Raw genomic sequence first — 12,263 nt, 5'->3', positions numbered from 1 at the left:
TTTTCATTCTTCCGCTGCAGCGTTCACCTTCCACTCCCAAAGCTTTGCAAGCACAACGGCATATGTTCCCTGGAGGCTGTAGTGTTCCTTTGATTAGAAATGTGCATGTTGTTGTTAATCCACTGACAGTCCTTTGGCACGGCTCTTTTTTCCAGTTAACACGTATGCTGTGGCTCCTGCTTTTGAGCGCTGAACTGCAGCAGCTGTGTGACATGCAGGCCCTCTGCTGTCAGGCTCCATGACACAGTACTGTGGAAGTCAGTGTGTGTGTGTGTGTGTGTATATGTGTGTGTAAAAGCATGAGTCTCTGTTTAGGCGCTTGGCTGCTGGCACTGTGCACAACTGTGTACCACCCTCTGCCTGTGAGTCTGGACCTGCACTGTGCACCTGGTCAGTCCGTAGGTGTGGAGCAGCAGATGGCGTGCCTTTGCCTGGACGTCCTCCCAGTTGTTGTAACTGGAGGGCGCTGTGGAAACAAAACAAATGCACTTGAATTAGTGAACAGAATATTTTTCAAGAAGAAGACATTTTCATTAGCCATGTAAACTAATATTCTACTAATAATATCATTTTCCTGCATCAGTGTAATTAATGTGTCTTTAGCCAACTTCTAGAATCAGGATTGCCTTAGTGGTATAAAACCTGTTGATACTTTCATGCTGTTAAAGCGTAGATGTGCTTCTCTTTCAGATTGACATGGACATTTCTTATGGGAGAGAACCTCAACTGAATCCCATTGTGACAGAACATAGCATAAGAACTTCAAATAACAACTGCCCCCTGCTGCAAGAACAAAACCATCATGTTGTCTTGATACATCTATAGGCTTATCTAAACTGCTGCCGCCGTTACTTTTATGACCTGCAGGTACTGAAGGGCTGCATGGATAAAACAGTTTCCTGTTGTGTGTAGAATCAACAGCTCGCACCTCATGAGACTTTTATTAGGTGCAATACATCTCATTATAGATAAAAGGCCCAAACTGAAAAGGTCAAATGATTTATATACTGCATCTCTGCCCTTACATATGTGAATAAACAGCTTGTAATCAAATCAAATGTTGGGACAAGGAAAGAAGTGGGCCTTGGCTTTCTTAGACATGAAAGGTATAAACACCCTGTGGTTTGTCAGAAAGTCTCCTTCCCCGTCTCCCCTTTTGTGTTATGCTTGGCAACAAGAAGTATCAACACATCATCCATCGAACATCATCCCCACTGTGAATCCTGATGGTGGCAGCACTGCCAAAACAAGGATCAAAGCTGAATACAAACAAATACCAGAAGAGGGGCCTTGATGCAGATGGATAAAGACTCCAAGCAAACATTTCTGTTCTGACAGGTCACTGACATTTAAGGCGCTGCCAGATCAACACTGGAAACAATCTCAGTCAAAGTAATAGAGACAAAAAGCTACACTGACGTTTCACCGAACCTGACTGGGTTATTTCCCTAAATCCCTCCTTCTTATTAACTATTAACTGATGTTGTCTAGATACTCACTAAGTTGGAGATGCACCAGTGCTGCAGTCTTGTCAGCTGTCAGTGCCCAGATGTTCAGCTCATCCACAGACTGGACATCCTCCAGCTTCAGGAGGTCCTCTCTGATTCGCTGAATGTCCAGGTGCCTGGGAACACCTGATACAGCAGGATAAAACATGCTCACACCTCTCTTAACAATGAACACAACTTGACTTGACAAAGTTAGAGCAAAGACTTACCCTCCAGCACAATGACTATTGTGTCTCGTATGATGCGGAATGTGGTGAAGAGAACCAGAACAGAGAAGATGTAGGTACAGATGGGGTCTGCCAGCTTAAGGTCTGGCTGTAAAGTCAGAGGGTTAGAGGGAATATGATTGCATGCTCAGCCATTACACACATCTAGAAACTGAAAGGTACAAAACCACTTGCTCAAAAAGCTATTCCTGAAAGGTTTTACGGGTATTTTTCATTTGTAAAATGAGCTGTCAATTTCTTTTTTTTCTTTTTTTAATTAAATTTTTCTACAGAAAAATCTACAAAAGAAAAAAGATTTAGGTCTTTGCAGTATTATTGTTTCTGTTTGTAGTCCAAACAGCCCTGACCAGTTATGCATGTGCAGGATTTGCTTCCATGCACTCACTACCCTGTTGATAAGCAAGCTACCATGGAGTATTTGATATTAACTGTCCACACAAACACACTGTCTCTTATTCAACTACCTTCTCATGTCTCAAGTTGCTAGCCTCACTGTCAACAATAAATTTGCAAGCCAAATAGAAGGCCCCAAAACAGCTGCAAAATAAGTAGTTTCTTTACTACAAACAAAGAAGGCAGGTTACCTTGAACCTGACGATGTAGGCAGCTATGAGCACGCCAACACTCTGGAGCAGATCTCCCAAAGCGTGAATGAAGGCAGCTCTTACAGCCAGGCTGCCATGTGGCCTCTGCTGCTGACCCGATCCAGCTGACTGTGAGCCTGATGCAGCTGCGGGGCCGTGAGAGTGACCGTGTCCATGTGAGTGGAGATGGCCACCTTGGTTTAACAAAAAACCCATTCTACAAAATCACAAGAAACACAAACATTAAAACATTACATGCTTAAAAAAAGTAGTAAAGTAGTCAAACATTACACAGTAAGGATCACTAAATTAAAGTGCAGTTTAGAGCACTTTGGACTGAACTGTTTCTGCTGATAGTTTCTTGTCAGGTTGCTCTGCAGATCTCACTTACATGATGTTAACAGCCACACCAACAGCTGCAGTGATGAGCATGACATCTCCATCTATGTTGAAGTCCTGGTGCACCGTCCTCTGAACTGCCTCGTACAGCAGTATGGCCGTCAGAATGTAGATAAGCATCACACTAAGGACTGCTGATACCACCTCTACATCAGGAAGTCACATTTAGATGTGTGAGAGAAGCATATTTAATAAAACAATAAAAATACAGTCTGTGAAGACATTGTGATTTCCTGTTAAATTTAGTAGCTACCATGCATCGTTTCTCTTTTGATAAACTCTCTGTTCTACATGCTGTTAAAATATAGCTTGTGTGTATATATATATAATAAGAATTTCCTTAAATAATATTTCAGATGTCATTTTCACTTAACTATTTATATTTTCCCTTTACTACGTTTGTGCCTTGAATTGCTTTGATTTCATTTTACAGTCACTAGGAGAATAAGCAGATGGAGAAGTAGAGGATTGTGGGGAAATTTAAAAAAAAAAAATCTCTTAGCCTGATAAGAAAGAACATTCAATAGAATGTTTTACAAAGTAAAAGACAGAGGTATTTCCCCTTTTTTATTTTCCAGTCACCAGAAAAATACCCAGACTTTACTGGAACCAATAACCAAATTATTCAGATACTCAGTCAGACACAATGATAATAAAAATAATCATTGCAGTCTTGTATCACCATTCTTTATCATGTTTTAGGGAGCTTTTCGCTGTCGATTTGTTGACACACAGATCAGAAACTTTCAGATAACAGATAACAATATAAACTAAAATAATACATATGATGCTTAGATAGAGAGATTTCTGTTTTGATGACTGAGCTGCAAGGACTGTCATTGTCATGTTTGACAATGTCATGTCAAAATACCTGCTTAGTAATAAATCAGGACAAGAGGAAACAAGACACTGCGATTTGAAATGAAATGGCAATTCTTTGCATGATCAGTTTCAGGGAAAATTACCAATGATCTGTCTCTCTAACTCATCTGATCTGGAATCTGACCTTACTGGAACACTGCTGAGCACACACTTTCTGAAAAGAAAGTGACTCATCTGCAGAACCACAAATATACGTCTGCTTCACACCACAGAGAAAACAAATGCAGAGAAAACAGGAAGTGACAAAAATAATAAGAAGTTTTCTGAAACTCACCGAGGCGATGCAGCCCAAAGGTGAACCTTTTGGTAGGTGGCTTTGTGGAGAGCCACAGCGCCAACAGAGAAAACAGTATACCCACTACGTCTGTTAACATGTGCACAGCATCAGTCATAATGGCTAAACTGTTTGACACATAACCACCTGTAATTAGAAGAAACTGACGTCATTCATGAGGTAGATTCAAGACACAAACAATAATTTAGATGGGTATGAGTCACACTGTAAAATATATTGTTAGACTTCTACGTAATATGCTGTGAATGGACAGGTCTTGTTGAACATTTTACATTGTGAATAAAAGGTAAAAGACTTATACAGCTAAACATATTTGCTGCTTGCCTGTGCCATGCTTTTCTTTCTTTCTGGAAATATCTGCTCCACTGATTTATGAATCACAGCAAAAACACATGGAGCTGTGTGGAAGTGGATTTATGGGGGCTTTATTAGAAAAAAAAATGTAACTGAGATTTCATAATAACATTTTCTTTAACGTGTAATCACCTGTATCTAACTTTTATTGGCTTAGAAGAAGGAAAACCGAAGAATCCTCTTCCTTACTGTATTGCCCTGCAATGTTTCTACAGAAGCCAAGAACAGACAAATGACTCCATGTTTTTATGACTACAGGTTCTGCTACAGGCATGTAAAGGGAGCGGTATTCAGTGTGTCACAATCAGCAGTGTGGACAGCTGAATGCCACAGAATCCTGCACAATGGCATGTTCAATTCTTTATAAAAAAATAAATGTATAATCTGATAGATTGTTTGGTGTGATAAGGTGAGAGGAACATGTTGACTGAAAGGATAGGGGGCCTCCATCTTGAAAACATCTGCAGCAACTATGACCCTGTGATAGGACTGTGAGATACAAGTGACGTCTTTGTTGAGAATGCTACGCACAGCTGGTGATTTAACAAGGGCAACAAAAAGTTAAAGTGCTGCGTTTTTCATGGGTCTATTCATTTTACAGTTAATTGTTTATTATGTTAGAGAAGGCTGCCTTTGTTTGAGGCATCAGAAACAGCCTGATTGGTTACTGTTTGTTTACTCATTGAAGGTATCTGTGTCTGTGTTCCTGTTAGACTGACAGATCGAGTCAGCCTTGGTTTCCCTGTTGGTTCTCCATCTGTCCTTGCTTCCTTGGTCATAATAAATTTCTGATGATAATAAAATGATTGTGTAGTGTGATCTTCACTCTGCTTACCTATAATTTCACCTGCCATAAAAAGAAAATACAGCAAAGCTGCAATGACAAGCCTCCTCATCACCCTCTTGTGTTTGATCATCTCCCTCTTTTTGGTGCAGTTGTCACAGGGGTCCATATTTAACCCCGGGCTGCCCAGGCTGGAAGAAGAATCGAGCAGGGAGTCATCATCATCCGCCACCACCAGCGTGTTCACTGCTACTCCATTAGACGGAGCTCCGGCAGAGTAGTCTGACATCTCTCCGGAAACCACGACCTTCAGCTTGTTGAATTTGGGCGTCTCATCTTCCACCAGCTCGTCGCTGAAGTCGAAGGGAGCCGTGTCGCTTAGGTCCCAGTCGTTCCGCTGCCTCCTGAAGGCAGACCGCACCTTGCTGAAGAGGTTCCCACCTGACATCTTTCGTGTTTATGAGGGCAAGGTATATCCAGGTGAGCTCTGTGCGTCCTCTGGTGTAATCATTCACATTTTTGTGACAGGTTTCGGTGGTAGGTTTGCATCATTACTCCATTTCAGTGACTGGATTAAACAAACAAAAGTGATAGCAGAAAAAGACAAAGCATTAATTTTCACACAATTTCACATCACGGATAAGCCTGATGTGTAAAAAAATACGTCGTTCAGTCGCACACAGTCCTACATAAGGTGATAAACTTTGAGTTCAGTAGTCCTCACACTTAAAAACAGTCTTGGCTAAACAGTAACAAGCTAGCTCGTAAAGGTTAGCTATCCTGTCATGTCAGTTCGGGACTCAAAAAAGCCCAGTTTTTAGAGCGGGGGTTTATTAAAAAGAACATAAGCCGGACTTACCTGTGAATGTGTTTCTCAAAAGTGGAAACTTACTTCACCCTCAAATTAAAAAACTGTCATGACCACCACTGCCTCCTTCCTTCACACTGATCATACACTATCAAGTTAGGTTTCATGTGCACGCAGTCACGTGATGACGCAGAAGTCACATGACGGTTTTTTTTTTTTAACAAGCGCAGCAACAAATCCAAAATCTTTCCGCTGTTGTCTTGTCTGTCTGTCAACATAATTCAGCTCATCACATCTGGGGTTACTTTCGAGTAGACATTAAAAAAGGTAAGGTGCTGACCGTGTTAGAATATTTACAGAAAGTGGAGCAGCTGACTAACCTACCGCTAATGTGTCATGCTGTTCTCATTATCAGGGCTAGCTAGACTTCCTCAGTGTAAGCTAACTACCCCTCATGACCTCAGAAGCAGTCATTTAAAGGATCATTTCAGAGGGGGGGGGATCTTTCTGATTGTTTGGTGACTGTATTGCAGGTTATAAAAGCAGACTGGGTCAACAAAGTCGTTTGATATGGAGGTAGAGGAGATGGAAGATGAAGGATCCTCGTCCCAGAGTGAACTTCCACACAGTGAGTGTGTTTACTTGTGCTTAACATGCTCCCTACTCTCTATACTTGAATCCAGTTTCTAGCACCAGTGTCAAATGGCAGCTCATGATGTGGAGCCATGATAAAATGTCGGGATTAATGTTAACATAGTTAGCATAGTTTGTTTTAGCTTCCTATCTACTTTCTAACCTATATAACCTTTAGCAAATGTCAAAAATGTCACATTCATTACATCATATTAATGTCATTTTAGAGTCATTAGACTAACACCTTTTTGTCTCTAATTAAATGAAAAGGACAGGCAATAAATCAATGAACAGACAGAGAAGCAACTTACAGTAGCCCTTTTGGGATGCATTATGTTTGGTTGGACTGCCAGAGCGGTAAAGATGAGATGCAACACTAGGTGATGTATAAGATGATCGGTCTTCCAGAATTAAATTTGCATTAAGTACAGTCTTGTCAATCATGTGACCTGATGAAGATCTCTCATAATGTAATCCTGCATCTCAAGGGTCAGCTGTCTGAATAAAACGGGTGAAAGAAATGTCAGAGATAAGCTTTTGTTATGGTTTTGTGAAGCCGAACGCTTAAAAAAAAATAGAAAAATGAGGAAGAATACTGAATGCTTCTAATGTTTTTGCTTACATTTTCATCAGATCTCCATCAGGAATCATTACAGCTGGAAAGCACATCCCTTGTAGACCAAGTGTACGTGGACAAGAAAGCAGTGGACAAACTAACAGAGGGATTCCTCGCTCATTACCTTCCAGATCTACAGAACTCTAAACGAGCCCTGCAAGAGCTCACGTATGTATCTGCATGCAGATGATCTCTCACAAGTTTAAACCTGCAGGATTCTTTTTTATCACTGCATTTTTTCAAGCATTGATTAATCCTGTGTATGTCAGGTGGAAAACTGCAAATGGGGAAGGGCATTGGGCAGATCATGCTGGTTTTACTCCACCTAAAGATAGCATCAATTATTTTATTGATACATTTGACCTTGCAGTTGTAAGCTCAGCCAGGAAAATGCACTTTGTATCATCACAAATGTTTTCCTTTTCTTTATTGAAGTGGTACTAAGAGAATCTCACATAGCTTTCAAAAAGACTTTTGTGCAAAGCTGCTTGTGTTGAGTTGTTGTTTAAAGAGTAAAAGTAAGGTTAAGAGTAAAACAGGTTAAACGATAAGTAGAAGTAGTAAGTAGTAAAAAGTGGGTTTGTGGAGGATAAACCTTTAAATCTTTGCCTGCTCAGCAGTCAGTGCCACAATTTGCAAGTACTGACAAACACAGGCTCCAGCCTGCTGTAAACAAACGAGGTAATCATCCATTTAGCTGAACTGGACGGATGGGTGGATGACTCCTTCTAATGCTGGCAGTGATAAGAGTCTCTAAATCTACCAGTATTTCTTGACAAACATCAAATTTCATGGGAGAAAAGTTATCTGTATTGCAGTCAAATCACATTTTTTTTGTCTCAACCAGACAAAATCAGGTGATCTTGTTGGACACACTGGACCAAGAAGTCACCAAGTTCAGAGAATGTAACGCCTTACTGGACCTCAATTCCCTGGTATGTCTGGATTTAATTATAATCTCCTTTGTACTTGTGTCGCTCTGTTTCCGCTCTCTGCACCAGCCAACAGGAATTATTTCTAAACCAGTTTGTTGCGTTCAGTTTACAGAAGCAAAGGTTTACCACAATAAACTGGTGAACATACGGAAAGAGATGATTATGCTCCATGAAAAGACAACCAAGCTAAAGGTATCTGCGCTCTCAGGAAATGTTTGAGGACTAATGTAAACGACATTGTGCATGCACTGATGATGTGTTTTTTATCTCAGAAAAGAGCTTTGAAGCTGCAGCAGCAGAAGCAAAAGGAGGCACTGGAGAAGGAGCAACAGCGTGAAAAGGAGCTGGAAAGAGAGAGGCAGCTTATAGCCAAACCTGCTAAAAGAACGTAGGATCCCCATGTTTGTCTGCTGTATTAAAAGATCGGGCAGGGGTTTTGCATGGTTTAGTCTATTTACTACATATCGGTTGTAAGTCACAATTACGGCTGAACATTTTCCAAAGTGCATGTTTCAGATTGTAAAATAATTTTAGTATTTTTGCTTGTATTTGGGGAACAACGTTTGAGTGTCAAAATGGAATGGGTTGGTAGTCTTACAGGTGCTTAATCTATTTTCCTACACATTGATCGTGGCCAAAATAATTCATGTTAATTGTATTATTGTAGCACTGACAGAAGAAAATCTCCTCAATCTTTCCATATAATGGCGGGGGTCAAGCAGTGTTAAGGTGCCACCTACTATGCCAAAGCAAGAACAGAGTGCTGGATTATTTATACACCATAATCCTGCCATTTTTGTCAGAACCTCTGTATCTAAGCCCTAAGTTTAAACAACAAAAGTAAGGATTTGTTATTACACGTTATTTCTCTCTCTCTCTCTCCCTATTTTCTCTCTCAGCCAAGTCCATGTTTAAGGCTTAAAGCTTAAATTAATTCAATTTAATTAGGACTGAGACTGGCTTCATGTATTTTATTGGTCATGTGTATTAGCCTGCTCTTGTCTGCTACCCGGCTGCTGCTGATGCTTATTGTGCTGTATTCTTTGGAAAATGGTTCACTTAATATGTGATTCTTGAAAGTGCTAAAACTTGCAAAACTTCTGAAATGATCCTGTCTGACATTGCCAAGATCACCACAAACCAAAGACATGAACTAAATCATCCGATGCTGTGACTCCCTTCTGTTGACACACAGATCCTGTGCACTTTCCTGAGAACAGGACACATTGCTCTCATGACTCTTTCACAGACAATGACCAGGGAGGATTGGTGTGTTTGCTGTCTTTATTGTTAAAGTATTAATATATGTTGTTCATAGGCTACATGCCTTGTTAGCGTTGAACGTTATGAAACACGTAAAATTCAAATAGTTCTGCACTTATTTAGATTGACTGTGGATCGTATGAGATGGGTGATAATATTGCAAACACGTTATACACAGCATCTGTATATTTGTTTAACAGATCCCTTAGAGAGGCTTCTATACACTAGTTTTGCCTGGAACTTCACTGTTTGTACAGTTAATAATAAAAGCGACTCAAACTGGTTTGTAGGAAATTCTTTTAAAATCCTTCAGGTGACTGTAGTGTAGCTGCTGTGTGAAGATTAGTATCCATAATTATTTCACTTCTTTATAGTTATTGCACCACAAACTTCCTCATTTCAGTCTCACTTTGATTGAGTGTGTTGTATTAAGTCTCTCAGTCCACCAGGTGTCAGCAGAGAACAGTTCATTGTCAAGATGATCTCAAGGAAGCCAGAGTTTCTGCACCACCTATTATGTTTCTGTGTTGACATCTGTGCATCAACATTGGATGTAAACAATGTGGTTGTAGCTGGCAGCAAGTATCTATCTGATTTAACAAAAAATTTGTTTACTATTTGTTTTTTCCTCATTCAATTCCATTGGCCTAAGCCTTCACCCTGCTTAACACTAGACCTGTGTGTTCACCAAACACTGTCTCTATTCACATTTTATATACTATTGTCACATGCCAGTCATACAAACAAGAGTTTGTTGACAGAAAAGTAGGTTACATTCCTCTCTGTCCGTCCCACCTCCTTCCATTTCACATAAAACTCTAATTTTATACTCACTACTATGGCAGGAAGTTCAGTCAAAACCAACATGGCTCTCTGCACCCCTGCCCTGCCCTTCTTGGAGCGGAAACTGCACCACAGTGTGGCTGTGGAAGGGGTCCAAACAGAAGGAGAGGGAGACGCAGGGAGAGAGGGGCAACCTGATTCCACACTGATGAAAGTGAAACGGTGGAAACCACATTTCGAATATAGGTTTCACTGCCTTGGCTCTGTGTATACAGCAGCTCAATATATGTGTGTGTTTTGCAATGCCAATTGTTGTTTTTATTCATTTTTGCTGGAAGTGGGTCACAGACTGAGGAAGGATGTTACACCTGGGGGCAGAGAGGGTAAAAATTACTCTCAATCAGTTCATTTTCATGTCATTACAGGAGGTATTATGTCTCATATTGTCCATCGTTTACTTGTAAATATGTTAAGAGGATGTTCACTTGGACTAAAGAATGCCCTTATGATGGTCTAAGGTGGTTCACTGTCTTAAATCTAGTTAGCACTTGTTAATGTACTTTGTTTACCAGAAAAGAAAGTCAAATTTGCAGATTCCATTGTTATTGCTCCTTCATGTGAAGAATGTGAGTATAATAATCCTTACAAAGCCGAAGTGAACACAGATGTTAAAAAACATGATAAGTCCGGCTTGAGACGTCACCTACACAGCTGCAAGGCTCCATTTTTAGTTTCATTCATTAATTGTTTTTATTTCCCTTAAAATATCTTTAATGCATGACACACTTTTTTGTTTTTGTTTTTATATGCTATTTTTCTTTCAGGATCTGCTCTTCATTATTTTTGATTGAATAGTGCTCCGTTCTTCCAAAAAGAGGGGGTGTAAAAGGCCTCAGAGGTAGACAGCTCAGTGGTTTCCGAGGCTGGGCCCTGTTGCCTCCAAGCTCTTGGTTTAAACTCGTCTCTGCTTTTAGAAACTTGGCCGTCAGGGAAAACACAAACCCCCCCCACTATTACCAAAAGCCACAAGCGAGTCACAGACACGGAGCAGCAGCAGCGGCAGCAGCAGCAGCAGATGATGATGTTGTATAGAGGGCGGCCTTCCTGTCTAAGTAAACAGTGACTCAGATGGGTGAGGAGTGGGAGGCTGTGGTCGGCTTCAGACTGGCAGCACCAAGCCTCTCCCAGACCTGCCACAACAGGATACGGTCCTCCAGGCCCACATTGACCATGGTTGCATCATATTATTATTTTCCCTCGGATTTTACCATTTGGTTGGCGTGGTAATATTTATGCACACTGAGAGCCGTGAGAGGAGCTGGACCAAAGGTTCTGGAAAACATATCTCAGCGTGGTGTTTTTAACCAAAGCAAGAGTGAAACTTTCCCTTCTCAACCAGCTCTTATATAACTCATCATACGCAGTTCTGGATAAATGGAGAACATCAGTAATTCGATTTCTGAGACAGAGTGGATACTTAAACACAACAGTTTACGGTGCAACCACCTCATCGGTCCAAAACAAGAACATTTCAACTGATTGAAAGGGACTAAAATTCATAGTTCACTTGTATTTTTAGAGTTAAAATATGCAGAGCTTTAGAGGGATTTAACGGGAAAACAACTTTACAACATTTTCTAGCTGTAGTACAGTTAATGATTACATACATAAATTTTTAAGTGAAGCCATATTTTCAGGTTAAGACGAGGCCATGGAGGAAGTACATACCTGGCCAGGAAAAGGTCTGTAAGGGTAGGATTTAGAAGGCATTTACATGCACCCGCCCCCGTGCACATGTGCATGTGATGCATGTGAGACCTTACCACCATGTGTTTGCCTTGCAATGTATTAAGCAGGATGTTTTTGTATATCTTTATTAATAAACTCTGTTACTGTGTGTGCAAAACAGCAGCCAAAGGACAAAATGTTTCATTGTTGGACTGCAGCTCAGCTCAGATTCGTGGTTTTGAGTTCAAAAGGCAGGACATACTGTACCTTTAAGCCGTTAATATAATATAATAGTAGTGCATATTCTGTCAGCCCGTGTAAATGGTTTGTAAGAGATCATTTTGCTTATGTAACTCAACAATCTTTTCCTGCAGTAAACTACATTCTTCTCCCACCGCTGACTACCTCTGCTGCAGGAACAGCGGAGCTGTGTGTAGAGTCTAATGCCGTGTATGTGTTACACA

At 40.6% G+C, this 12,263-nt stretch overlaps 2 protein-coding genes across 3 annotated transcripts; one reads left to right on the top strand and one right to left on the bottom strand.

Moving 5' to 3' along the window:
• On the bottom strand, positions 1-6,048 carry slc30a4 (solute carrier family 30 member 4). The gene is made up of 8 exons (XM_028401589.1): positions 5,893-6,048; positions 5,085-5,601; positions 3,875-4,021; positions 2,711-2,864; positions 2,320-2,536; positions 1,718-1,823; positions 1,500-1,634; positions 1-466 (listed from the first exon to the last, which is right to left on the bottom strand). Exons 2-8 carry the CDS (start codon positions 5,479-5,481, stop codon positions 312-314), a joined length of 1,311 nt encoding a protein of 436 aa, XP_028257390.1. The 5' UTR covers positions 5,482-5,601; positions 5,893-6,048; the 3' UTR covers positions 1-311.
• bloc1s6 (biogenesis of lysosomal organelles complex-1, subunit 6, pallidin) lies at positions 6,028-9,571 on the top strand. 2 transcript variants are annotated; one of them, XM_028401591.1, is made up of 6 exons: positions 6,028-6,168; positions 6,375-6,469; positions 7,108-7,258; positions 7,938-8,025; positions 8,131-8,217; positions 8,298-9,571. In XM_028401591.1, the coding sequence occupies exons 2-6, from the start codon at positions 6,412-6,414 to the stop codon at positions 8,415-8,417; spliced, it is 504 nt and encodes a 167-aa protein (XP_028257392.1). In that variant the 5' UTR covers positions 6,028-6,168; positions 6,375-6,411; the 3' UTR covers positions 8,418-9,571. The 2 variants fall into 2 exon arrangements, with proteins under 2 accessions (XP_028257392.1, XP_028257391.1); XM_028401590.1 differs by having other exon boundaries at positions 6,375-6,473; positions 7,106-7,258.
• The last annotated feature ends 2,692 nt before the right edge of the window (positions 9,572-12,263 follow it).

This window comes from Parambassis ranga, chromosome 3, assembly GCF_900634625.1.
Source record: "Parambassis ranga chromosome 3, fParRan2.1, whole genome shotgun sequence".
NCBI lineage: Eukaryota > Metazoa > Chordata > Actinopteri > Ambassidae > Parambassis > Parambassis ranga.
The sequence above is the reverse complement of the archived record's forward strand: the minus strand, read 5'-3'. Positions and strand labels throughout refer to the sequence as shown.